Here is a 27037-nt window from a genome sequence, read left to right on the forward strand (position 1 = left end):
AACTTGGGATTTTTTTGCAGCTTTTATTGAAACGTGCCTGCGATTCAGTTCAAGAACAAAGATGCGAGTCTCGATGAACTGAGTGGCTCGAGTTTTGGTGAAATAATAAATTTTTGGTACCAAAAAGAGAAGTGGATTTTTCGCATTTTCGAAAATCTGCATCTTCTGCATTTGCAGAATTTGGTTGTCGTTATCATAGACAAATCCTCTGAATTTTTAAGCGACCAGGATTGAAGAGGCTTCACAAGGCTATACATTTATCCGTGATCTTACGCAATATTCTTCATAAATCTTGCGTGGTTATGTTATGCCTTTTATCGTACCCGCGGAGCAGCGCTTTCGATTAATTGAATTTCAAAGAGAAAAAGCGCGTGAATAAACATGAGGATTCGAATATACCTCCTTCGGTGACCTAGTAATTATTATCCTTTCACAAACGGTTTAAACACGTTAATCTTTCGGGACAGTGAATTAACGATAAAAGCTGACGTTTTTTTAAGTTTTATTTTTTTCATCTCAAATCTCATAAAGTAGGATGAGAAAAGAAGATATCGTACTTCTCAGAAAGTTTATAGGTCAGACAATCCGAGCATTCGTTAAAACACATTCAACTATTTCAAATTACGGTAATTTCTTTTCTCGTAGCTTAATTGTGTTCCAGAACACTGTCAATTTGGCAAAATGAAGAAAAACTATTAACTTCCCATCCGGTCTTCTAAAAATTTGGGGCTCCACCTCCTCGTGTCCTCGGAAATGTTTTATTAAAGTCGATGAGTCGTCAAGTCGCCGGCGAATGGAAGGAGGACGAGGATGAGGATGAGGAGACGAAAGAGCCAAGAAGTCTGTACAAAATTGGTGTGTGTACTTTATTATAGGTATGTAGAGGGGTCCCCGTGTATGCTTACCCAGTATGCACATAACGGTTAAAGGCGAGTTACCTACTCGCTTCGCCTCGCCTCGCCTCGCCCCGGCTTTGCCTCACCTGTCCCAATATACCAATACGTGCAGTGTAGTGTGCCTGCCTCGTCCCCCTGCCCGTGGCTTGCACGAATATAAACGACGAATGGACCGACGGAGTGCCGGACTCTGCAGCATCCGTGTGGCAGCCGACTTCCGTGGACGTCGCGTGTGAAATCGATGACCACGAGTTTCCACACTTTCGTAGGAAGGAGTAGGTAGCATGAAAAAGGGACGCGGTCGAACCTCGCCGGTGCCGGATCGACTCGACGACCGGTATATAAGATGGGACCTCTTCTTGCTCCTCTTCTTCTCCTCCTCGTGCTTCTTCTTGTGCGAAACTGACGCGGAGGAACAATGGCACGCAGACTTTGCTTTGCTTTGCTTCGGTTATTTCCTTTTCCCCGTCAGGCACGAACGACGCAATTTGCTCCTCGGGCTCGTTAACTCGGCTTCTTTTTACGCATCCCTCCCTCCTCCTCCTCCTCCTCCTCCTCCTCCTTTAACAAATGACGTTGATAATAAAATAAAGAAAAGATAAGGAACTACGGTTTTTCTTAATGGGAAACATTCTTGCGTGGAGAAAGGGCCTCGCTGGTTTTTTTTTTTTTTTTATTTTCATTTTTGTTTAGGTACACTTGCTATACGACATCCTACAAGCGCTATTTACTCTGATCTCTGAGATATTTTCAGTAGAATCTTGATTCTTTAGTGTCGAGATTCAAGTTTCGTATTTTGCAAATTTTTTTTCAAACTTACGGAAAAATGAACGATGTAAAATCTGATAAGTCATTGACAGTTTAAATGTGACTTTTGAAACTAATTACCAATTGCCGTCTGTTCGATATACGGGTACATTTTCATACATTTCAATCAGCAGTTGAATATACAATTTCAAAAGGATGAATATCAGACGTCATAGGAGCGTTTGAAATGAAGTGTTAAAATTTGACGTAACCGAACAGGATTATTTATTTCTCTTTCTGCATAATTTTGGAGCCGTTAACGTTACGTAAGTGCACCTGATCCTATAAAACGATTCTTTCATGCCATATTATATACATATATAAACGCGCGTCAAGCTTTCGCGAGAAATAATCCGTAGTTTCGATCGTTCTTATGATTCAACACTTATCTATCGATACGAATAATAAAACTTACGCTCTTTCAAAGTGCATCATCGGGTAGAAAACTATCCCTGAGTTTAACGTCTAGCCGCATACATCTGGATAGGTATTGTATGCATTAAAAAAACTTGACTCGCCAGGGATGTGTCGTAACACGGTTTAATTAGCGATAAACCACGTACCTCGCACAAGTTAGATTCCTGCGATTCCGAGTATATACCTGCAGCCTATATTGCACACACCTGTATTATAAATGAGACCAAGTGACACGGCGGGTTACTTTTTTCCTCCATCTGCAAAAAATTCATACCGTTTCACCGCCGATTATCATGATTATGTATTATGCGATGAAGAAAATCCATGTTAAATAAACCACAAGAGGGAACTGCAACTATCACTCGATGTTATAACGGTGATGTAACAACGCGATGTAGCCTGAGGCCAGGAAGTCGTAGACATCTGTCACAATTTTCCGTCGAACGATCGTTCCCGTCGCTTTGCGAACAAGTTTATAATCAATTATATTACCCATTTATCACTTTTGCCGTCTTTGATTACTTATTCAGCTCTTTCGTTTTATCTCACGATCGCAACGTTGCACACCTCGAAAATTCTCCTGAATGAATTTTCACCCATTCGTCTTGGTTGTATTTTTTTCTTTATTCAATCTGTGACCCAATATTCGCCAATCGTACATCATCAAGGATCATTAGCGAGCTAACAGTAATCTACCGGTATAATTATCTAATTAAAATTCATTTGTGTTACAAGAGTTCGTGATATATGTCTCTTCGCGATTTCGTCAACGCGCGAAGCGCGGTGCATATCACAGACTATTTCGCAATCATAGATCCGGGCACGTGCATGGCGCAAAAAGACGAATAAACAAACATGAAAAACCTGTTATTATTTACAACCTGACAAGATGACCAGGAACTGAACGCAGCGGTTGTCCGGTAGTGTGCAGAAACACCGCCTCGTTAATCCACGATGCCATTTATCCATCCTCAACTCTGCAAAAATCGTGATGGCACCGACTCTGAAAGCCCCGCGATCGCAAACGAACGAAACGCGAAAACTGGTGTGGCGAAAAATTATTATCAATAACGCCTCGCTTAAACGTAGTTTCGCTTTGCATTCCATAGTACATTCTTCCTTATTCTTTGTTTTACCGGTTGCTGTAAAAGACGTTGAAAATCTGGTATACGTATACAGGAAATAATTGCTCCTAAATTGCTTTGCAAAAATGTTTTATTCACGATGTTGGATAATTGAGCGAAGCTCATTGTCGTTCCGATATACCGTTCGTACATACATCTTAACATCTTAGTCCGTGCAACGTACAGATACTTTGAGTTCTGTTACTCAATTTCGAAACTTGAACCGTACGTCATATTGTTACAAATATACGCAAACCAATTCCACGCCTGTTCTGCGAACGGTTCATATCGGTTCAGGATAAGAAAGAAACAAGCGTTTTTTAAAGTATACGAACGGCACAGCGGCGTTAAGTACATACGTGCGGAATAACGTATCCATTATTCTCCCACATTACAGGTTTGACGAGCTTTTACTGTTACTATTCGAGACTGAATGAGTAGTCGGAGCGATTTTTAGCGACCCTTGTAATTAACGAACGAGCGTGTAATTTCATGGTATAACCGAGCGAAGGATGTTAGATACTAGATACTGGATAGGTGTAACTTAGCCACGCGTTGTCTCCCCGTCATAGATAAGCTAATTGCAGTAAGCGTTCCTCGCGACGAACGGACAGCTGCTGCGAGGCTGGAGATGAGAAGAAGGAAGGTGTTTCTCTCCTGGGCCGCACGTGCTTGTGTACATCACACTTACAAGCTACCGCGAAAGCTGTGCGCGTGCATAAGAGAGTCCTCGAGGGAATAATGTTATACCCCCGAGGCTTTATTATCTCGCCGAGTAATCACCTTATTCTTCTCCTCTTCCGCTGCAGCGATTCTTCGCGGATAATTCTTCTTTCTCAGAGAAAGATGAACACGCGGGCACGCATCGCGATTAATTATACCTATCTGCGATATCCGCGGTGGCAGCAATCGCCCCTGGCTTTCTTCAACATCGGACAAAATTTGACGAATGCTCCGCAACAATTGCCCGACGAATCGGAATTAAAAGCGGAATTAAACTCGGGCCTCGGTTATACTTTTATATATATACACACACGCACACACGCTGCGCGGGAATTCGCGTTGTCGTCGATTTAAGAAGTGGGGGAGTCGCAAAACCGCGTCCACAAGATCCTCGCCGAGCCGGCGATATAGTGGAAGTGGTGCCGCGATCGGGGACGGAACCTCCGAGAAGAACGGAGCTCGGTTGAACTTGTACGATCGGTGAATCCCGAAGTTACGGAATTGTTTTTATATTTTTTTAAATTTATTTCTTGTTCTCGTTGTAATTTTTTTTTTTTTTTTACATTTTTCCTTCTCTGTTATAACGCGTGGAAAACGGTGTCGTCATCTCGTAACTGCAACGCGAGTGAGATTTTATTTCGATTAATTTTATTTGATGCTTCCTGCTCCGGTCGTATATAAAGCTTGAAGTTCAGTTTATACTGATTTTATGGGGGAACATTTTGTCAGAGGATATATTATACCTCTCTGCTGTTATGGTGAGATATTTTATCGCTTTGAAATAAAACTGGATATGTAACCTCGTTATAAACTTTGTGGTCACGAGTGGAGTTAACAATTTTATTACAAATTTTCTACTCTTCATGTGCGCAAAACTCGCGACGGGACTGTGTTTGTTTTTAGTGTGTGAGAATGCGTGTATAAGCGCGTAAAGGGGGTGATTAACTATCGTGCAATTATCGGCAAAAGTTTTTACATTCCGTTGAGGACAGGCTGAAAATAAAAATGGAAATAATCAAACTAGGCCTGGTACACAGTGTGTTTCTGTAAGGTTCGAGACGCGTTTGGAAGTGTCGAAATTTTTAGTGACGAATGTGTCTGTTCTTTAATACTTTTACACACGATAAACGAATGCGCGAAAGGATTCTTCCTGGATTATGGACGCGTACGCTTATTACGGGATCCTACCCTGTGCAGGCGGTATACTAAACTCAGTAAGTTTATAATTAGGACATGATTTATACTTGGACGTAATATTCATCGGTCTGAAAAAATTCTCATGGTAGGAATCAATTTTTCATCGACTGACACAACTTGTCGAATTTGGAAATATTCTTGCATTTGTCAAGCTGTTCGGAAACGGTTCTTCGAAATTAGATGTATATCTATCGGAGCACTGATTCCGTTGATCGGATCTTTTGAAATTAAACTTCCAATAAAATGCTTGCATTCGGGACATTTCTGCAATCCGTTACTTTCGCATTTTGACTTTCTTGAAAAAATCTTCGTAACGATATTCTGACCGACGTGAGCTGAATCCCGGTCGAATGTCGCAAGATTAACCTTTGGCTTTTTCGGTATAAATTATTTGTAAAGTATAAATTTATACTTGTATACGCATACTTAGATACATTGACCCATACGCCGATCGGCCAGAAATTGTAAAATTCTATTTATTACGTACCAATAAAGTTTTAACGTCGGATGTTGATTTGATTAAACAGACATTTTTTTTTATCTCATTCGTTTTTCCTTAATCGAAACTGGAATGGCATCAACGGTCAATGTTTGGTTTGAATTCGCTGCAGCAAGGTTTGAGGATTATTGAAAAAAAATATAATTGAAAAATTCATCTCCTTAATCCAATTAATCTCGAGATTAATCTCTATCGGGATTCAAAACCTTCGGTAGGGTATTAAATACGGTGCATAAGCCTGCCTCTGCATGGCGGGATTAAATGTTTAAATAAAATCTGTACCGTAGAGTATCGTCGTGGGATAAAAAAAAAAAAAACTCGCGGATGCGTAGGTGGGTTTCAATCAACAGGTGGTTCAGGTGTGGTAAAATATTCGTATGTACACCGATACGCGACGGCGGTGCGAGCAGCGTGCGTGAGGATAAACCTGGCGAAGATTCTTCTGAAATTATTGCACTGGCCAGCCTTTCAATTCATGTTCTTTAACACTGTTACATCCACTCGATACTGTAGCCTTAGAAACTAATCAAACATCGAATAGATTGCGGAGTGAAAAACTTTTTAACGAGTACTTCATGCTCCGTGAATTTCAGATCGTTATTCGGTCTCTGATTGCGTGAAAAATATCGTTTTGTACATTACAAGAACCTCGTTACGGAAGGTGGGATTTTTGTTTTCTTTTTCCGAATATTTTTTAAAAATTCCTCGAGGATTGAATCATTTTTTGCCGGTGAAGTTATTCAATCCGTACCGATTTCAAATACTCGCTTACGTCAATTTTCTCCACAGTGAAAGTTTACAAATAAACAAATTCCATGTTCACCTAATCACGCGGAGCATTTTCTTTCCTCCATTCTTTTCCTTTCGTTACTGCAAAGCATTCGGAGACCAAGGTGATTGATCCAGTTTTTTTAATTGCGACAATTACTTTTACTTCGATGTCACGCTAATCCTAAATTATACGGTCTGATTTCTTTTCTATTTTTCGTTCTTCCTCCTTTCTAACACGATAATTACACCGAACCAATGATTGACATTCCTAGCCGTCGAACGGTGCAATACTTGTTTGAAAAACTAGCGAAAGAATATCATTTTCCAAATCATTCCTCGTACGTAGAATCCGCTTTAAAACGCACCTGCAACGCGTCGTTTAGAAACATGCGGAATGAAACGTAGTGAAAATCGATTTATTCGGTATCGTTAATTACCGAAGCCCAGTTCGCCGGCTCCTCGGACATATCGGGCCCATCCGACTGACCCAATGGTACAGTACGCAGGTGATGACGGTATACTCGCCGTGTCAGAGAGATGCCTGGAAATACGGGAAGGCGAAGGAAGGCGAAGGAAGGCACACGTAGTGCCGCAGACAGACTTCGGGCAGTAGCCAGCTGTGTGTCAGGGGGCCAACTTAACGGTCCACGACACTATTACTGCCGCAGCATCCATTCGCCTTCGAATCTCACGAAGGTACTCCGTACGTAAGCGCCCATCGATACACACCCGACCGCTTCATCGCCTGCACAGGTGGACCCAGCCGGCAGGTATATTAAGATAGAGGTACATACACAGGCTCGCTCGCTGTCTCGAGTATATTGAGGTCTCCTCGTGTCCAGGCCTCCGGTGACTACGCGAACGACGCCGATTTTCGAGTCACGTGCCGGCGAGTCTCTCACGATCGAGGGAAACCGGTGTTTACCTCACTTCTTTCCGAGAAAATTGGTGAACTCGAATGATTTCGTATTGGATTGGAAATTCGTGTCCTTAATGCGATACACCATTTGCACGATGATTATTGCGTTCGTTAACTATTGTACCTTGCGTTCGTCGAGGTATGTTCGACCGTCGTACGGGTTTTTGGTTTAAAAATTGATGTCCTTCAAATCAACGGGATCTCAGTACGATGTTTCACTTTGGTTGAGACGAAATAAGAGTCACTCTAGATTCTGGTTAAACGTTGTTAAAACTTTTAGTCAAAGACTTCTTTATTTATCTAGCTATAAAGTTTGCAATCCTTGAGGAAGTTTCAACCAGAGTACAGCTTCTCGACTTGCGATAATGATCCTTGCTGAAAATTCTTCATTCGCTAATTATTATGCGAGAATCAATGTATCGAAGTGAATTTCCCAACGTTCAAAGATCGCGTCTTGATTTACGGTGTATCCAGAAAGACACCGGTGAACAACCAGTGACCGCACTGATCGCTGACCCGAGTTTCGACCGATGACTTAACGATCATCGTCATGGAGATGGTCCCGAGTTCTCGGCGGAGGCTGTGTCAGTAGTGAGCAGAGGTACGTACATACATAGAGGTATATCGCGTAGCCGCGGGACACATTCGGCCGGGAAGGAAACTGTGCCACGAGATCGAGATGTCGAGGAGCCGACTAGCGAGCAGCTGGTATCCGTGAGATCCTCCTCAGGGACAATAACCAATTCGTTTTAATTATAATATACCGATTGGGAAACACCGTTATACACATCTCGAGATGTTACAACTAGTCTTGGAGTTTGCAGCCATCGTGCAAGAAGCGGTTCCCGCGTCTTTGTCGGACGATCGAGCCTGCATGTAGTATACGTGTAATAATATATATATGACACGCCACGCGGTGCGTTTCGTACGTGTGTATGTTATAAGAGGCATATCCTGCAGGGCATCGTCGATATCTGTGTCAGTCGGCTTATGTAGCTTGCACATCCGATGCAAGGGACAGACAACTGTGCACCGTTGTATCGATCCCCGTAATAAAACGATCTTTTCATTAAACCCCAGTCAATCCTTCCAGGCGTTCGCGGTGTAAGGAGTAACATGAAACGGGTGTTTTGGTATTACAGAATACAGGATTTTTTTAAGATTGAGGAAAAATGGATACGGGCAGGAAATACAATTTTTTTTTCTTATATCGAGCAATCCTTTAACGCAGCCATCGAGTCTTGCTTATTTTACAAGATCTGTACAACGGTAAAAGTGATTGAAAATTCGATTTTTATCATTTATCTCGGCTGTTTCGTCTAGAGTGTAATGATGGGAATAATAATAATGATTTCCTGGAGGTTGAGAACCTCGAGCGCGAAATGTGCACACCTCTGTGTTATATATATTTGTATACGTACGTATGTAAGGAAAGGGGCCGAGACCGGAAGTAGATAGGAACTTGGAGCCTTGTTATCTGGTTTTGTTTCTTTTTCTCACACTGTTTTCCGAATGCGAACATTTATACGCGTCCGACTCACCCGCACGATTTGCAAACGTTGCCTAATCCTACCTGTGAAGTGCGGACCTGACCGAAAATCTATTGATTACCATGCATATTCAGTTCTATAAGTAACAATTTGAAGCTGGGCATGTCATTTGGTCTGTTCTATACGGAGGTACGAAACGATGCAATACGGTCCGCGATCGCCGGATTAAACAACCTCGGAAACCAGTATTTCCTTCTAGATTTATCTAATCGCTCTAATTAGCAACGCACCAACCAATTAATCCCTTAATTTACCGACCGTTACGTCGCCCTGGAAACGAGAACTTTCCAGCCTGCGTTCTGCGGTATGTTTCTCGTGTGAACGAGGAAACATTTCTATCCAGCTGCTAACGGTGATAACGGACGTTCATCGTGTATCCAGTGAATACGAAACGCGATTACCTAAAATCAAATTTTGCATTATTACTCCTGTCTCTGTGGTTTCGTTTCGGCCTATATATATATATATATATATATAAAATGGTATGGAATCTTCCCGGTCCGACGAAGAGAGTTTGGGCAAGCCAACGGCTTTCACTTTCGCAAGTCCAGCATCTTCGGGAACTGAGGGTCCCTGTTTCCTTTCGAATTAATCATTCTTTAGTTCACGATGGATATACATGTATAGCTTCGGGTCGTTTTATACCCACGCCAAACGGCGTCGCGATACCCTTTGATAGTGAAGCTAATTCTGAGTTTATAGTCGTTCAACTTTCCCCGAGAGCGAGAGTCGTCCGTCTCATCTTTACGCCGAGTCCTTCCTGGCCATTCTGCGAGCAACAACGACGGTCACCTCTCACCTCGAAAGACTCATTAGTGCAGTTCCTTTTCCGGATTCTCTTTTTCATTCATTGGGTAACTGCACGGCTGATTTTCATCCTCGAAGCCGAGAGGTTTCGGTCCGCTTCGCTCTTCGCGTACCAATGCCGGAGAGTTGCAGGAATGAACAGTTATTGTCAATTAGCCATTACTGCGGCAAACGCAAAGAATTGGACTTAACGACTTGTGCGTGGGGCACCGTGTAGATGCATGCCAGTAGCAAAACCGCGAAAAGTTCTCTCCGTTCGCTGCACATAATTTTTATGCTGGGTGCTGTAAAAAATTTGCGTAACACATCGTCCTCGTCCTAAAATTCGGAATAATGGTTGTTTTTATTTTATTTTATTTTTTTTCTTATTCTCTGTTTCAGATGCGAAAGTTGCGCGAGACGGAACGAAGTAATCAGGTTCGTCTGGCGCCCCGCATAGAAGATAAAAATTCAACGAGCACCGAGCATGTCGTAAGTTGGCCTTTTCCTTCGTGTTGTGTAAAACAGGGGAACATTCAGCCTTATATCTGATGGAAAAACAATCCTACAAAGGCAATAAAATTTAAATTAACCAAACGCAGGAGGACTCGTGCACCGGGGACTGTGAGGCTGCGGCCGAGGTCGAGAGGCTTCGAGAACTCAGTGTTGAGCAGCAGGAGGTCATTGAGATTCTCAGGCAGGCAGTCAAGGTACCTATATACGTACAGAATAACCGGAAATGTAGATATTATAAGGTGGAGAGTTTGTCCGTGGGGCTTGTAAAAGAAAAAAAAAAGAAGAAATTCATCGTCAAAAGTTGTCCACGCGACGTTGCGTACAAGTTATTATAATTCTACGACACGCGTCCTGCATGGCGTGTCAAAGAAACACTTTCGCCGACGTAAACTTCCGGCGTCGATATCGTGCCTATCCTACAAACTTTCCCGTTCGTCCGGACGATGCCGAGGGTCCAGTCGTTTTGAATCCGAGACTTCCGGCACCTCGCCGAGATAATCAACTCCCCCCCCCCTCTTTTGTTACAATTATTGTTTTACAAGCCACTTACGTCGTTTTTGTCCTACACCATATTTAAGGAGAAAGAACGGAAGCTCGACCAGATCTCGAACAAGAAACGAAAGGAGGAGTTCTACAAACAGTGGCTCGAACTCGAGCCCGTTGTAGAAGTCGAGGACGAAGACGAACACGAACACGAGGAGGGTGACAGCGCTCTGTCCAGCGCTCCGTCGTCGCTGTCACCCCAGCCAGGGGGATGTGGACAGTGGCAGCACACAGGCGTTACCAGGGAAGCGTACGAGACGGTTCTCCTCGAGGTCGAGGAACTCCAGAGCAGACTCGTCGAGGAACAGCGGGAACTTGCTCACGCCAAGAGCCAGGTTCGCGACCTGGAGAAGGCCCTGCTTCAGGAGGTGGGGCTCGACTCAAATTGTCTCGATCGTCTTTTCGCAGCTCTGGTCGTGACTTGCGACCCTTGAAACTCGAATCTTATTATTTTCAGACAAGGGGAAGTCAGAACAGCAGACGAGCCCTGAGCGACAAACTCCGGGAGATCGAGGACCGGGAGGCGACTTTGGTCGCTGAGATCTCGGAACTCCGAGAGCAGAACGAGCTTCTCGAATTTCGCGTTCTCGAACTGGAGGAGTCGCCCTGTCTCCGGGACACGCCTGATCCGGCCGACAGCGGTATCGTCTCACCAGAGCCGATTCACCTCTACAAGGTGAGTTCCTCACACCTGCCGAGACACGCCTGTCGCAAATACCTGATAGTGTAACTCGATAAGCCAGACACGATACTCCGATCAGCCTTTCTAAGCGACGAATACCTTTCTTCTTTTTCTCCGTGTTTCTTTCCTCCATGTCGCTCAGGGTGCCCGGTGACCTAAAAAATCTGAGAATTTTCGACTCCGTCTACTCGTGGATGTCACACCGAGCGATGTTACATATTCTCTAAACTTTTATGCGACGTTACTACGAATTCTTTTCGCGTAGGACCAGCTCGGTAAGCAGAAGGACCGCGCCGTAGCGACCATAATTCCTTACAACACGTACAATAGCCCAGCTTCGCCGATACCTCAAAAGCCGCCGTTGTCCCTTCAGGAGAGCGGGATCTTCGACGAGGACGATGAAGCGGATGTGGAGCTGGCGAGTCGGGGAACGCAGACGGAAACCCCGGCCGGTGATCTTCTGCAGGAAGTCCAACGGTTGCACGAGCTTCGGGCCCGGATCCAGGAGCGGGCGGTCAAGGTTCCGGTTCCCGTGATTGACGCGAAATTGGACGTCGCCGATGTCGCTGATTCCGGACAGAACGCGAATTCCTATCTGGACCGCATTCGCGAACTCGAACAGAGACTCGCCGATCACGAGGAGGCAGAGAGCAAGCGAAACCAAGACAAACAACTGTCGAAACAGAGGGAGGAGGAGCTTTTGGACGAGAATTACAGACTCACTGAGAGAATATACTGGTTCGAAAATCTTCATCGGAATTCCAAGAACGTTGAGGAGGACTCGAAAGACGACTCCTCAAACGTGCGGGAGAACGACCTTACCCCGAAGAATGGTGAGTCGCATGTTTCCGAGGAACACGAAGACGCATCATCGGCCGGGATGCGGAATTCGGAAGCCGTTGAGGAGCCGCAACCGATTTTGTCCACTTCTGCATCCAACGAGGCTGGAAAGTCGATGACCTTGGAGGAGCTTGACGTGGGCTGCAACGAGTGTGGGAAAATGAGGTCTGAAGTGATCGGCAGGCTGGAGGAGCTGGTGCAGGTCGAGCTGCTGACGAGACAACGCATCGTCGATCTTGAACGTCGGGAGGCGACGTATATGAAGACCTTGCAGAAGGCTGACGAGATGTGGGTCGAGGCGGAGCGAGGCTACTCGAACCAGCTCCAAGAGCTTCGCGCCAAGCTTGAGCTTGAGCTCTTCGAAAATCAGAAGCTCTCTCGCCACATTGCCGAGCTAAAAGACAAGCTGAAGGAGATCCGGACGAGTGGCGATCTTGCGGATCGTTGCGTCGAGTGCGTCAGATGTCGCGGCTTGGTGATGCCGGAAATTTTAGTCTCGAAAGCGGATCGATCCTTTGACGAGGTTGACGCGACAGCTGGAAGCGGAGAAACCGATGGATATTCAGCGTTGAAAATTGATCCAAAATCGAAAATTTGCAATAACGTTACCGTGTCTGAAATTTCTAACGTCGAGGCTGGAAGCGGTAAACGGGATTCGACCTCTTCTAAACCACTTGTGAATTCAATGATAGAGCAGGATACGGCGAGAAAGGTGAGTCGAATTGACAGGTTGATTTGCATAATGTTACACATCTTGTTAGCTCGTGCAGACAACGAACATCGCGGGAAGTTGTAAATAAGTCTTACAAATCGGAACGGTTTATCGTACAGTCTTGCAATGCTCGTGATAATCGTATCATCTTTAAAAAAACGAGACATTCAATCTGTGCTAATCGTCTGATTCACCGTGCGCGCGTGCCACCTGGATTACCATAAATTTTTGCATATTTTCGTAATCGTTTATTTCCCGTTAAGATATTCCCACAATATCAAACCTCCGGCTAAAGTCTCTCTATCTCGTCGCTTTTGCGCGAGGAGTTCCCATTACATCGCCAGTTAGCTAGTCCGTCCATGCAAATATACTCATCGTTCACCCCGGTGTCAATCACTTTCTCGCATAATCCTCACTCAGCGTCAATCGAATGGCTCGTCTCGAAAAGTCGAGCCAAACTACGTCTCGTTTCCGTTTAAACTCTGGCCGCCGCGGGTCGTGTATACATTGAAGTAGTGCGATTAACAAATAGACACGTATGGGCCCGTTGCCTCTCCGTTGCGCAACTACATCGTGTCGGTGCCTAAGTCGTGCCGTACGTGTGTTCGAGCGTATGTCGTGTTGTTCTTTACACACATTTAAATATCCGGGTCAGAAGCATTGATTACATTTTGTACCCAGCAGGTACCAACCTATGTACGTTCGGTTCGCACATACCGGAGTCCCGGATGTCGTGGAGTTGCTTGGTTGTTGTTTACGATTGTATCATAAATTTTCTACGCGCGTTTCGAGGAGCTCGCTCTTTCGTCACCGGCGGTGAAAGATAGGCATTTAAGAAGTTAATATTATAGGCACTCAATCGTAGGATGTAACGAATGAGAAGAAGAATGAGAAACTTTCTTGAGTTGACTGCCGTGTGACCCTAAATGCCCAGGTTCCCCTCTGCATGAAATCTCCTCCCGCCGTTTCTCCGTAACTTTTGATTAATTGTTTCAGGTGAAGGTTTCCAAGGTATTCGTGCCCGAAATCGTTGCAGAATTGGCAACCGAGGCTAAGGAGGAAGAAGCGCCTGGGGAAGAGTCCGATACTCGGATTGAAAATAGCGAGGGTTCAATCCTGGATGTCGCAGGAAAGGGTGAAGGAGTCGCTGAAGTGGTCCAGGAGAATCCTTCGGGAAAGAACGATACCGGAATAGACGTAGTCGAAGGCGGAGAGGTTCAACCAGAGCCTGTAGTGACTATTAACGAGACAGAACCTAAAAAGAAGGTTAGACCAAAACTGGATGGGCGTAAAGTGAGGGAGAGGGAAAGGGAGCGGGAGGGTTGGGTGATGAAGGCTTGGAACAAGAATAATAGAATCGGTTCGATAGAGCAGGATTTACCCGGGAATAGAATATGTTTAAACAGGCTAGTCTTGTACCAGGAGCTTTGCGTTTAAGGGGCGAAGTCGTAAATTGTAACGGAAAGAAGAAGTAACAAGATTCAGTCAGTCAGTCAGTCAGTCAGTCAGTCAGTCGGTCGATCAAGCAATAAAAATAATTCTCGTTGTAGCGATCACTCGGAAAAAGAGAATATCAAAAGGAAAAGAAAAGAATACGGACAAGCCCAAAAATGGACGAATTCGTCATTTTGGTTTAGTGACGATTCTGTGTTTAGCGAAAAAAGTTCCCGGATTATTGCACGGCTCAGTTTCGTGCGCGAATTATTCAGGTACGTGTCGAAGTTGCGCGCACCTGAAACTCCGTAACGAAAACGAGACACGCAAGGAGGAAAGTGCGAAGAGAGAGCTTGAAGCGTCCCAGAATTTTTTCCGAGTTTAAAATACGTGAAAGAAACTAGCAGTTCGAATAATGCGGAACGAAGAGTTGGGAGGGACGCATGCATTCCCGTTTACGATCGAAGACGGTGCAGCCTGTAAACATACTTCATTTCTCACCGTGATATTCATCCCGCATGTATAAAGTGCTGCAGAGTGAAGTGGGAAGAGGAGGTCATAAGTATCACTACACCCGTGAATTTAACGACCCAGAAGAAGAAAAAGAAGAAGTGGACAACCATGATGTGTATAAAGTACAATAAACACGGGAATGCGAGGAATACAAGATGATACAGATGGATTACGGTGACTGTTGCCAGTCAAAAAAAGTCAAAGTTGGATCAGCATAGCAGAGATTTCTCCAGTCAGGAGTCTCGCAATGCATAAATGCGAAGTGCAGTCTGCCCTCAGTCGAAATGATCGAAATACGCAGAGTCGAATCAGATCGAGAGAGAGAAAGACAATGAGAGATAAAAAAAAAAAATAAATAAAAAGAAAGAGGGAGAGAGAGAGAGAGATTAGATGCAAAAATATTATCAAAGGAATTGATTCTATTCTAACTGGCCGAAGGTCAGTTGATCATAAAATTTCTCTCGCTATAATATCATCGCCAAATTGCGCCTACTAAGCATTATATCTATAATATTATCGCAATTGGAACGAAAATGATAACAACAACGTAATAAAATTGAATAATACAAATAACCGGACGCTCATTTGACGCACAGTATTCTAAATACATGCATATTCGCATCATGCAGCGGATAATTTGGTGCTTTTGTGAGTTTCCCTTTACACGGCTCTTGTCTGCATTCTTCGACCCCTGTTCAACGCCTACTTGAACGTATCCTTGGGTGTAGAATTCTGTTTTCGGTATATTTACTTACTTTAGAAAAGTAGATCCTCGATTCTTTTGATTTTACGGTGCTTATGTGACGACATTGTGCTTACGGTTTTGGGGTTTTACAGATATCAGGGTGGAGCGAAGACATTTTTTTTTTCAATCTAAATTCAGTCGCAATGTCTCTGACCAGTTGGCTTTTGAAGCTTTAAAGCCGCTATCTTTTCGAATGACGTCTCAACCTCCAGGGAATTTTTCTATTAGAAATCCTGAAAAATCACCAAGTCCAGAAATTTGCAATATTCTTTTCGAGTATTGAACATCAACTTTGATTTGTGTCGTGACTCCAGCTGGATATAAAAAAATTTTCTCGCTCCACCCTAACAAGATGTATTGACAATGAATCACGATCTCACTCTCTGCAGCCGTTGGAAGTATAATTCCACCGCCTATTCAATTAGTGATCTGTTTTCTGCCTCTTTATGCAATCACCTTTCAATCCCCCTTTGCAGTATACAATGCTAATACCGATGTCATTACGTTCATTGTTCCTCCAGGCTCTTGCCTCTAGGCATATTATTCAGCTAACGCGTTTTATCGCGCAGGTATAACAACCGAGATTAAATATTTCTTTTTATTTATTTATTTTTTTATATTACCATTTTACTTTCAGCTTTAAAGCATAATTTCTTTTATACCACAGTACTTGATAATACAATCCCGCTTAACAATTAAGCTGTAGCGATAACAAACTGGGGAGACTTCTTGATAATGATAATAATTAATATAATCGGCCGCAATTTGAAGCTGGTGCACCAGCGCTCGTTGTTGCGGTCGAATAATTACTTGGTTTTATTTACAACATTACAGGGGATTTAATGCAATTTGCTACTAGCACCTATATACTTATGTACACGTTGTTATTATTACAGTATTATTGTCTTTCTTAAGTAGCATACTATCTACAATATTCTTCCTAATTTTCTTCTCGTGATTTTTATTCCTTCAAAATTCAGAGACCGATCACTTCTTCTAATTCAATACTGATATGGGATTTATTTCTATTTATAATCTTTCGTACTACAGCTTGTCTATACGTACAATGTATATGGAATTTGGGAAAAATGCAGCGTCGAGCTGTCATGACCGCAGTCTAGTGAGATTTTTGTTTTTTTACTTTCTTTCGTGGCTTAAATACTCGTCAACTCTGTCGACTACGGTCCTGGTAGCGAGTGGCGCAATGAAAATTCATGATCCCGTTATGAAATAAAAATGAAATTTATCCAATTCTGGCAGGTAATTTACTTCCGTTGGAGATGAGGCCAAGCCGGGCCTTCTCCGTGGTGTGTCAGTCGAATTCACGGCTTTCTCCCCGCGGAAGAGGACCTCGCGTTTTTCAACCTCGAGCTGTTCCTCCTGCGGATGTTGACGAGATGCTATTTTCGATCAGTTAATAAGGTAATTTTTCTCGATGGCAGTTCTCCCGAAAAACGCTAACAAAATATCAAATTTACGGGTAACAGAGAACAAAGATTAAACCAGGGTATTTTTTCAGGACAAATCCGCTGGCGCTACTTGGTGAGTCCAAGTGACGTACAGAGATGGTACGTCCATCGCCTCCTGATTTTTACTCACTTAACTCGCTCAATCGATCATTATAAGTTAGTCAACTCCGAACCTAGCTGTTAAAAATTTTCTTTTCGTTTTGTAGTAATTATCGTAAATAATTGCCCAGCTACTGGTCATGTTTATAGTTGAGCCACAGTAAAAGATGGGACCAGCTGATCCATGTCCATATCAATGTATAATAAACTGAAGTGCCTGTACGAACGCTTGGATGTACGAAAGCGTTCGTTAATTACTGTGAAATGTCGCATCGCTGTCAGCAATGGAATTTTCTGCACCGATGCAAGTGCAACTGTACGTGAAATCGAAATGGAACCCACCGTTATCATCATTGTAATAGCCGCAGCGCGATAATCTATCTATCGCGGATAAACTGAATTGGCGTAAGAAACTGCGGTCAATAGCATTTGACAATTGATTTTCATCTCACGATAATTTTACTCAAGAAATTGTTGATAATTTTTGATTTCCTCTTACATCTCTCTGTTTTCATTATCCAGACACTCGAACGCGCCGAAAGAATCATATTATTAACGACGGACAATAATTTTTATTCGACGATTAAAAATATATAATCAACGTAGTAGGTAATGTAATACTTACATAAATATTTGACGAAACGATACGAAAAAAAAAAAAAAAAAATAAGTAAACAGTAATAAAAACCCTCGCGCAATCGACGAATCATAAAACCTTATAGTTATAGTTATACATTACATATTTATCACTTTTTACATTTTAACGTGTGTAATCTATTTTTTTGATTTGCCCGTTATTATGCGTACGAATTGCGAACGAAAAATTATATAATTGGTTCTATCTTGCATGCATACAAACCGGAGTAGAGACGCCTAAAAAACGTATCTACCAAATTGGAACCGCAAGTTAAGAGTTTGTGCCGATGTGGAAAGTCTGCAACCTTGTATTAAGATGTTACGTAGAACTTAGGTAAAAAATGTCTAGTCGATTTTTTCTAAACTTTAAGTTTTTAATATTTTACCGCTATATATCGATATCTATATGGTTTCCAAAAGGCTATACAAACATACAGGTGGATCGGCTTGCAGAATTTGTTCAACTTGTTTGGTTGATAAATTCCATTGTAATCGCTACGATCATGCTTCCAACTTGTACTATACACTTTATTGCCTGCTGTATTTTCAGCGATTAATTATAAGCCCGTTGAATTCTAAACGTGTACAGAATAATTATAGTAATAATATACGTACACCGATATTAAAAATCACCTATTCTATAAGTATACATTATATATATACGAGATATATTTTTGAAGAAACACTTTATACTCGTCTTTCGTCGCTGACGAACTCTCGAAAAGACAAGGAAAAAAAAATATTGTTTTTTCACTACGTTTGATACATTTACTATGTATATGATTATGTGTTACTGTATTAAAATATTTAAATCAATATCCAGGTAGTCTTCAATTCTCGTAGTACCATACGGCGCACTTGTTTCAATTGAGAAGAAGAATCGAGTCAACGTCATCCAAAAACGTAAGAGAATTTTCAATACACATTCAAGTATAATTATAAAACATTTATGAAAGTAAATATTCATACGTAATCTCGTGATCCTCGTTTGTTAGGAAATCTCATTTAATATTGCAAAAGATCGCAAATGATCAAAGTTTCGGCAGAATTCAAGACTTATATTTTACACGTGTACAAGTTTTGATGGGAAACGAATCTTTCGGATTCCACGCAAACTAAAATATGATTTCAATTCTCAAATTACGGTCTGAAGTCTGTGTTTTTGCAGAAGCGGCCTGGTTCCGGTCTAGCATTGACCCGTCGCAGTCCCGTAGGTTCGTTACTTCCGCAGTTTGGCGCATCTCTTCCCTCGGGATTTGCACTGCCAGCGCTAGTCGATGGCTGCTCGCTTGGCCTAGGTAGAAACTGCCATATTATACTCAAACATTTTATCTCGGAAAAGAAACAAAATTTTCTTGAACCTGTAAACTTGGTATATTTCAAGTTAGAGACCACCATGTTTCATTGAAAAGTTATTAATTTCCGATCAAGTTTAATTGGGTCACCTGAAACCAGTCTGCAACAATCTGGCCGAAGGATCGACGTTCCGCTTTATGGACACCATCGCCCCCATGAGCAAGGATGGAACCGCGCACTCCATGAGATGGATACGCTCGGCCAGCTCTGTCTGACGTTGTTCCAGGGAAGCCTTGCGTTTCTCGTAGTGAGAAACCATGTGGGACCAGTAGCTTCCAGATTTCCTGGATATCGCAGCAGTGTCAAGAGACTCAGATGACCTGGTAGTCTCTGAGCCTGGCATTTTGTTCGATTAATGCACTGATTTTGTTTGCCAAATATCTGTAAAATCCAACGTCGTTTACAAGACGGCCGCGTATGAAATATTTAAAGCTACGAAAAATTTTGACGTTCTGTAATCTGACGAATTAAAGACATTTGACAACGGACCAGCTGATAATTCATGGCACGTCTGAAATATCCATTAAATGTCCCGAGAAATATGTATATACGTAATTCTCAAAGATGGCGTCGCGCGACGAGTTTCCGTTGGATCAAAAGCTTTCGAAAAAGTCTTAAAATTCTTGGTGTATAATTTATACAACTCGGAGAAACAGATTGAAGAAAAAAGAAAAAAAAAATTGATAAGTAAATTATCGAGATGAACTCTCTCCGAACTTTTGGTCTCGGTACCGCAGATCTCGGGCACGGTAACGTCAGCAATGAAAAGGGCGCTAGCCATTGGAAGGACATTGTGAATAAGTATGAGAAAAGAAATGCTTCGCTGGAACGGCGTCAGGCCCAGTTGTCCGAACGCCTTCGCGCCATGGAGTGTGCCCTGCCATCGATGCTGATGAACGCTATGGTCTCCATGCACTACGGGACCGAGCCACCAAGCTTGGACCTCAACAGCATCCTGTCCAAGTCAGGCGTCGGATCCAGCACACCAGACGCTGACTCGAACCAACCGATTTCTGAGGGCTATCAAGTAGAACTCGTTTACAAACGAGATGAGGAACCGCTGGACGCTTACCGGCAAGGTGAGAACTCAAAGGACCCGACGTCAACTTCGTTAAGGAGTTCTCGGTTCGCCACTGGCGATGACGCGCATTTGAATCGCAATACGACCGGTGATGAACAGGTGCCAAGCGATGATGGAGGGCTGTCAGTCTTGAGTTCTCGGGACTTGATCGCCCTCGGGCGAATCCAGGAGCTGGCTGAACAGGAACGTTTGCTGAAAAGGTACATCTGCGATCTTGAAAGCCGTGAACGAACCTTCTGCGAGACTTTGGAGAGGGCCAACAGGCTTCTTAACGACCCATTGGACTGCATGGAGTGTCTGCCCATCTGTCCGGGCGCCGAAGCCAAGGAGCCGCTTTCGGACGATCCGGTAATACAGAGGCTGCAGAAACTCGAGTTTTACAACAAGAGAATGATAACGAGCATGCGGAGTCTCAGGCAGGAGAAGAACGTGCTGATTAAACAGACGGACATGTTGAAAACGCAGCTCAGATCCACCCAGGAAAAGCTCGGTGAGGTGCAGAAGGAGGTGCTTGGCGATTCGAATGTCATTCCTATTATGGGTGAACCTTCGTTCACCGCGGTGCACGGCACTTGCAGTTGTGCCTCTACCACAAACAAAGAGAATATTGTGGGAAAAAATGCAAGCCCAAGAACGCTGATGAACCTAGCCGAACAATTCGAGGATGTCTTGGAAAAAGCCAAGGTTTGTTCGTAAGAGTGGAAATTCATTAGTCTGCAATTGCTTGACTTTCAATGTAGCACTTTGTGAAGTAATCGTCGATGAATATATAATTTCTCACAGAATCGAGGCTTGTGCAAATTGAGTGGCCCTATTAAGGAAACTGCAACGAAACTGAAGCAGCTAAGCAAATCTGAGGAGGCGTACAAGTGCATTTGCGACTGTCCCTGCGATCCCGCGACAAAAAAAGTTAGTTGACGAGTGTTTTCGCTAAAAGATTACAAGAATATAATGTCTCACCCTAGGCTTTCCGAAAGGCGCATTTCACGTAGCTATTTTAATAATTGTTGTCTTTTCACAGCGCTACTGAGGCTCACCGAAAAGCCTGGGGTGAAAAACGAATATGCTGCAGAAATATATTTCCCTGAAATATCGTTTGACCTAATTTGAACGCAGGATGGACCCTGTCCCAAGTGCAAATGCGGACAATTTGACGCTGACAAGTTGGGGGAAACTGGCGACTGGTTTTGTAATAGCTGTGGCGGAGAGTGCGTCTGCGATCTCGTGAGTCTCGACGATGATTCTTCTGAAATGAATCAAGACAAGACGAGAAATTGCGAGTGTGGATGCAAAGACGATCAAATCGCTTGCCAATGCGGCTGTGGAATCGTGACCTCAAACGACGTCGCTGAAACAGGCGATATTTCAAAAACAGTGGTGCGTTGGTGACAAGTACCTGGATTTGTCGAATTTTCTACGAAACACTTTTAATCCTTCGTCAATTCCATCACGTCAAATCGATCAATTTTTGGCATTCACCAGGCTAGAAAATTGTCCGAAGATTTGGACGGGATAATTTGCAAAGATTGCGGAAATTGCAAGTGCGGTGATGACCACTCCAAGTGCCCGGATTGCATCGAGGCTTGCACCTGCTCCTGCACTACGAAAACGGTGAAAAATCGTTACACTCCATTACAGTTTATAACGTTTTTACTGAAGAGTTAGCTCCCGACTTTCTGCCAATTGAATTCGAGTGCTATGAGGTACTTTCCATTACTTGCCTCTAACGAGATATTGGTTTCTGTGATAACAGGTGCCTGAAACTTTACCAACTCGTAACGAAATTCAATCAGGCAGCAAAAAGAGAGAATTGCAAGACCCTGATACCTGTGGTCCTCGTTGCGCGTGCAGCGATTCCAATATCAAGAGTTCGGAGAACGATGTCGTCGACGAGCTCAGGAGAAGATTCGTGTTTCCATCAGGAAACAGAGGTGGGCGAAAACAAGTCGGTGTGGATTCCAACAACCAACATTAAAATAAACACCATATGACTCTTGGTTCCTCAGGCAATTCTGACCTGCACCCATGTTTCGAATGCGAGCAGTCAGAACCTTGCGACGTTTGCTTTGCCGAAGAGCTGAAGAGATTAGACGAATCAAAAGTCACCGCGCGTTCCGTTCTTAAGCAGTCTTTCATACCCGCTTCGTCAATACCGTGCGATGAATGCTTGAAATTCGGTACCCAACGAAGCAAAGATGGTGGGAAGACAAGTCAAATGTGCAATCTGTGCCAAGTGCGGGAGATAGCAATAGTTGGTGCTGAGAAGATCTCAGAAATAATCGTTGAAGATGAAGGAAGCGGAGACCAGATCGTTTCAAAAAAAACTCACGACTCAAATTGTCCCTGCGGTTGCGACGCGACGGTGTCGACAAACCCAGATGTAATCGTGAATGATTTAAAACTTAATTCAAATTGCTTAGTGAATCACTTCATACTATCGTACATACTCATTGACAAGCCGTATTTTATGCGTATCTTAGCAGTGCCTCTGCGGATGTGACGTAGATGCGAACGTTCATCGGACGATCAAAAAAGACAGTTGTCCCTGCGGGTGTGGCGAAACGACAGGCCAACACGACGCGTTGCAGGAACCTGGGTAAGAGGGTGGAATGCTTAAATAGCTGGAATCGCAAAGTAACGACACGAAATTTTTTTTTTATATCTCTCAATCCCGACTATAGCTGTGACTGCGAGTGCGCCAAGGGTGGAGTGCACTGCGACTACTGTTGCTGCGTGGATTCCGTCGTGAAAATGTTGAACGATGATAAACTGAAGCGTGAAAAATCCCCGGAGACTTGTCCTTGCATCGAAGATAGTAACCGCGAAGCCGAGATGGAGCGTCTGGCCAAAACGCTTCAGCAGGAGGTCGACTCCATCGGCAGAAAAAACTACGTTCTCCAAAAGCTCGTCGCTCAGTGCGGCTGCTCCTCATCTCAAATTATCCAGGGCTCCTGTCCTACGGATGGTTGTCCCTACCACGACCCTGCGCCGTTAAGGCCAACCATTTCTGGTCTGCAGACAGCCGTCGAATTGCTCCGTGTGAAAAATCGCAGCAAGAATGGAATGATCGCGGCTCTGGCCGAGAATCTGAGAGGTATGGTAGACCCTGGGAAAATAATCGAGAACTTGACTACTTCAGTAGCCGCGGCAACCGAACAAGACTTTGACCAGTGCAGGCTGTACAATTATCTGAACAGCTCAGATTTCGTCCAGGTGAATTTGTTGAGGAGAAAGTGGAAGAAATTTTTCAACCCTCTCTGTCTTCACGTTTCTCATACTTCTGCGTTGACAGATTAACGGCGTACTGCCGAGCCGGGATAAAATTTTCCCTCGAGAAGAAGAATCGGAAATTGCTGAAGCTAGGGACCCGGAAATAAATCAATCACGTCGTGGCGTTCCCCCGCCACGAGACTTTGCAGTCGTGAATAAGATCTGTGACGATTGTCTTCTAGTCGCATGGAGACAACCGAATGATATTTCGTTCGTCAATGGTTACGAAATCCTCGTTAACGGGTAAAATTACCGCCACATTACGCTTACGATGATATCAGTTGACGATGGAAGGTGGAGTTAGTCGGAAGTACTGTAATCTAATTGATCGCGAGATTGGAGATTGAGCCCTTACAATCTCTCCACGAATCTAAACCCATTGGATCTTCCTGTAGGTATTTGGCAAACCGCGTTAGGTCGCCCACGCGCACCGAAGCACTCTTGGTTTCTCTTGACACGTCACGCCCGGTATTGTTAACCCTGTACTCAGTTGGTCCCGGAGGATCCTGCTCCGAGCCCTTAAGGATTACCCACCCACACTGTCCCTGTATCGATAACCAACACGTCTTCGGATGATCACTGATCAGGTACTCGTTTGTTCTATTTTCTTCACAGGGATTGAAGCTTTTGCAATGTTGCTATTTCAATTTATGTTGCAAAAGTTACTGAAAGCTCAGAATTAAACGTAAAATTGTCTTGTGTATTTTCAAAAATTAATAACCAAATAAAATTGAGATTTAATATAATCTTTCGTATTCGTTTCGTTCGAGCCGCAGAGTACCATGGGAGTAAGAAATTTGTCGGGCAGTTTCTTTTCTTGATAGTACAATTATGACGAGAGAAAGGTCGGTATTATTTTAGCGATAAGTAAATTATTTAATTGATCAGATGAGAAAGTGCGTGTGTGTACAAAAATTGAGTACCATAAAGTATTCACAGTTATTGAGCTGGGCTTATGTGGTTCGATGATAACACTGATGGTTTATTTTGATATCGTGCTTATATTGTTGTAAGTGAGAATATTTCGTGAATTAAAATTAATTACTGATGCTTTATCGACACCTTGAATAGTGAGCAAACTTTGGAATAATTATCAGGAATTATTGGTCCTTGGTATGTAGAAAAGTTTTCTTCGATCTACGATATCGTCGATAGTACTAAGATCCGGCCACACATCGGGTACCTTGAAATACACGCCAACAAGAGGGGGCTGAAAGTTCGGGGCAGTCAAAGCTCGTGGTAGCACGTTGTTATCTTCACTGGGAGTGTAATATATTTCCGTCGTTGTCCCGGTTTCGGTGGGATAGTAAGGATCGTCTTCCAGGACGTTGGGTACAAGCGGTTTCAAGGATGCCGTATAATCGCGTTGGGGAAATTCCGAGGTCAAGGGCGTTGTCGGGGTCGTCGTGGACGGTCGGCCAGGAGTCTGAGTGGACTTGGCACCCACTTTGTCCCAACGAGGATAATTGCTGTTTTGAAAGCTGAAGTGGGATTCCATGGTCCGCGTATGTCCAAAGCCGAAACGTGACGTCGTCGACTCGAAGCGTTGTTCTCTCGAGTTCATCGTGAGCTGATCTTCGCCTGACCGAACTCGAGGAGATGCTGGCTTGCTCTTTATCTGTTCGTCGAAGTAGGTACCGAATCGAGCTTGTGTGGGCAGATTGGAGAACGTCTGCCGGTGTTCGCTCTGCCAGTTCTCGCTGACGTTGGACGTCTGGTAACCGAAGGGAAATTTATTATAAAATCCGAATTTTTCCCCTGAAAAACTTTCCGTGCTTGAAACTTGCTGTGTTCTCCGATCGTCCGCCCAGCTTGGAACCGTGTTCGAATTGTTAGACCGCTCGGGTGAATTTACTGTACCAAAATGGAACCGTCCAGCGTTGACCTCCTTACGGACCGTTGAGTTCTTCTCGGATGAAAAACCGCGGAAGAGATTGCCCGTCATCCATCGACTAGGTTGCGTCGTAGTCGAGGTGAATTCTGACGAGGTTGAAGGTTCGTGGGCCATTTTGCCGAGCCGAGCTCCCGCCTGGCAGTCAACGAGGTACGCGTGATCGCAGATCAGAGCCTCTTGCCGGAAGGCGGTCATCTCGGGACAGAGATAAGAAAACTTGTTGCCCTGGTCATCGCAGTTGTAGTAAATCCTGCAGTTCGACGGTACGTCGGCGTAGTAACCAGTCGGGCGGCCGGCGCAGGTGAAGTTGGTATTAATTGGCTGCGCCGTCGTATTCTGCGGGCATTAAGATAAAGCAGACAATTTTCACATCCAAGTCCGTACTCACAATCGTACCGCATACTGTCAGAGGTCATTGCGGCAATTACGCTGCCTCATTACCTCCACGCATGAATAAGAAGCGGAGGCAGTCTCGGGTTGCGCAATTCTACATGCCTACGTAGCCACAAAAAGCTAAAAGTCACTGTATTTCATTTTGAAGGTCCTCTGCTTTGTCTACGCGACTACGAGCAGTCTCGAATGCAGCAGTCGCACTCAAGATGCAAAAATCGGTATGCAAGTCCGTGTTCTCTCCGGACAACAAAGTTGAAAATCGACCAACGTTTAGAGAAAAAAAGTCCATAAATAATATCGACCAAAAGTCTTACTCGTTCGAAGTAACCGGTGATAATTGGCTGCTGGATTTATTACAGTTTGAAGGAATTTATACCTATGTAATCATAAGTCATAATTACTTTAACTTGACGGACGTACTTAAGATCGGTACAATAAAAATATGCGTAAAACCAATCGTGCGTTTTTAAAATAACTTCAAACAGCGAGTTTCATAACTGTTGATGTTTATAAAACGACACAGTAAACTTTGGATAACTTTAATTTAGAAAAAAAAATAACAGGAGTAAGATAGTAACTCACGAAAAATTTTTGGAGCTCTGCAGCGGTCAGGGTGATTACGACAAACAGAGTAAAAACGTCTCCCGCCATGTTGTGGAAAAGCTTGAATCGGCTGCGAGCGATTCGATTCAGAGCCGAGTATCCACTTGGACCGTAATACCGGCGAACGTACGGCCAGGCAATCTCGATGGTAACTACCAATTACATTGTCTATGGATCGTAGGATCATCCGCTGGAAGGCCTTTGCCTGGCTTGCCGAGATGCGCCGGGAGTGAAAGTAAGAGCGATATACATATACAACATATCGTAGGATGAAGGAGTCAACGCCGGGCACCACCTACTTTACTTTTGTCAGGATTTCACACTTGTCTCGCGCCTTCGGATCCGGGGACCAAAACGTTCTTATGCAACAGACGAAAGGGCGTTACAGCGGAGCAGTTTTACAATTAATCTTGAAATCAGCGCAGTTACGGCGTGCTTCCGAATCAAGTACAGCAGAAAAAAATTCTATAAGATATAGATTTATTTCACCTTTCCGGTACAACGCAAGGTCGGCATGCCCAAGTTTACGTCCCGTGACACTGGTACCTGTACATTCCAATGT

The 27037-nt window shown here is 43.8% G+C and overlaps 4 protein-coding genes across 5 annotated transcripts in view; 2 read left to right on the forward strand and 2 right to left on the reverse strand.

Annotated features, from left to right (window-relative positions):
* Nucleotides 1–18694, forward strand: part of LOC124222063 (janus kinase and microtubule-interacting protein 3) — a 53523-nt gene extending 34829 nt beyond the window's left edge. Inside the window, exons 6-13 of one of the 2 annotated variants that reach the window (XR_006883930.2) lie at nucleotides 10092–10181; nucleotides 10292–10399; nucleotides 10784–11116; nucleotides 11206–11424; nucleotides 11696–12982; nucleotides 13979–14248; nucleotides 16935–17096; nucleotides 17194–18694. Coding sequence is in view for 1 of the 2 variants with exons in the window: in XM_046632645.1 (XP_046488601.1) it covers nucleotides 10092–10181; nucleotides 10292–10399; nucleotides 10784–11116; nucleotides 11206–11424; nucleotides 11696–12982; nucleotides 13979–14248; nucleotides 16935–16958 (2331 nt within the window). In the remaining variant the exon portion in view is untranslated. Of the gene's footprint in view, nucleotides 1–10091; nucleotides 10182–10291; nucleotides 10400–10783; nucleotides 11117–11205; nucleotides 11425–11695; nucleotides 12983–13978; nucleotides 14249–16934; nucleotides 17098–17193 lie in introns of those variants that run through there. The other variant, XM_046632645.1, reaches the window with a different exon arrangement.
* Nucleotides 18695–18874: 180 nt separating this feature from the next.
* LOC124222335 (uncharacterized) lies at nucleotides 18875–19659 on the reverse strand. The gene is made up of 2 exons (XM_046633156.2): nucleotides 19324–19659; nucleotides 18875–19172 (listed from the first exon to the last, which is right to left on the reverse strand). The coding sequence occupies exons 1-2, from the start codon at nucleotides 19575–19577 to the stop codon at nucleotides 19019–19021; spliced, it is 408 nt and encodes a 135-aa protein (XP_046489112.1). The 5' UTR covers nucleotides 19578–19659; the 3' UTR covers nucleotides 18875–19018.
* Nucleotides 19660–21083: 1424 nt separating this feature from the next.
* Nucleotides 21084–25806, forward strand: LOC124222066 (uncharacterized). The gene is made up of 9 exons (XM_046632650.2): nucleotides 21084–21224; nucleotides 21432–21692; nucleotides 21798–21926; nucleotides 22069–22246; nucleotides 22322–22695; nucleotides 22796–22911; nucleotides 22997–23528; nucleotides 23608–23828; nucleotides 23981–25806. The coding sequence occupies exons 2-9, from the start codon at nucleotides 21567–21569 to the stop codon at nucleotides 24159–24161; spliced, it is 1857 nt and encodes a 618-aa protein (XP_046488606.1). The 5' UTR covers nucleotides 21084–21224; nucleotides 21432–21566; the 3' UTR covers nucleotides 24162–25806.
* On the reverse strand, nucleotides 24679–26879 carry LOC124222067 (uncharacterized). The gene is made up of 2 exons (XM_046632651.2): nucleotides 26455–26879; nucleotides 24679–25815 (listed from the first exon to the last, which is right to left on the reverse strand). The coding sequence occupies exons 1-2, from the start codon at nucleotides 26521–26523 to the stop codon at nucleotides 24679–24681; spliced, it is 1206 nt and encodes a 401-aa protein (XP_046488607.1). The 5' UTR covers nucleotides 26524–26879.
* Nucleotides 26880–27037: the final 158 nt, after the last annotated feature.

The sequence above is a fragment of the Neodiprion pinetum genome, chromosome 6, assembly GCF_021155775.2.
Source record: "Neodiprion pinetum isolate iyNeoPine1 chromosome 6, iyNeoPine1.2, whole genome shotgun sequence".
NCBI lineage: Eukaryota > Metazoa > Arthropoda > Insecta > Hymenoptera > Diprionidae > Neodiprion > Neodiprion pinetum.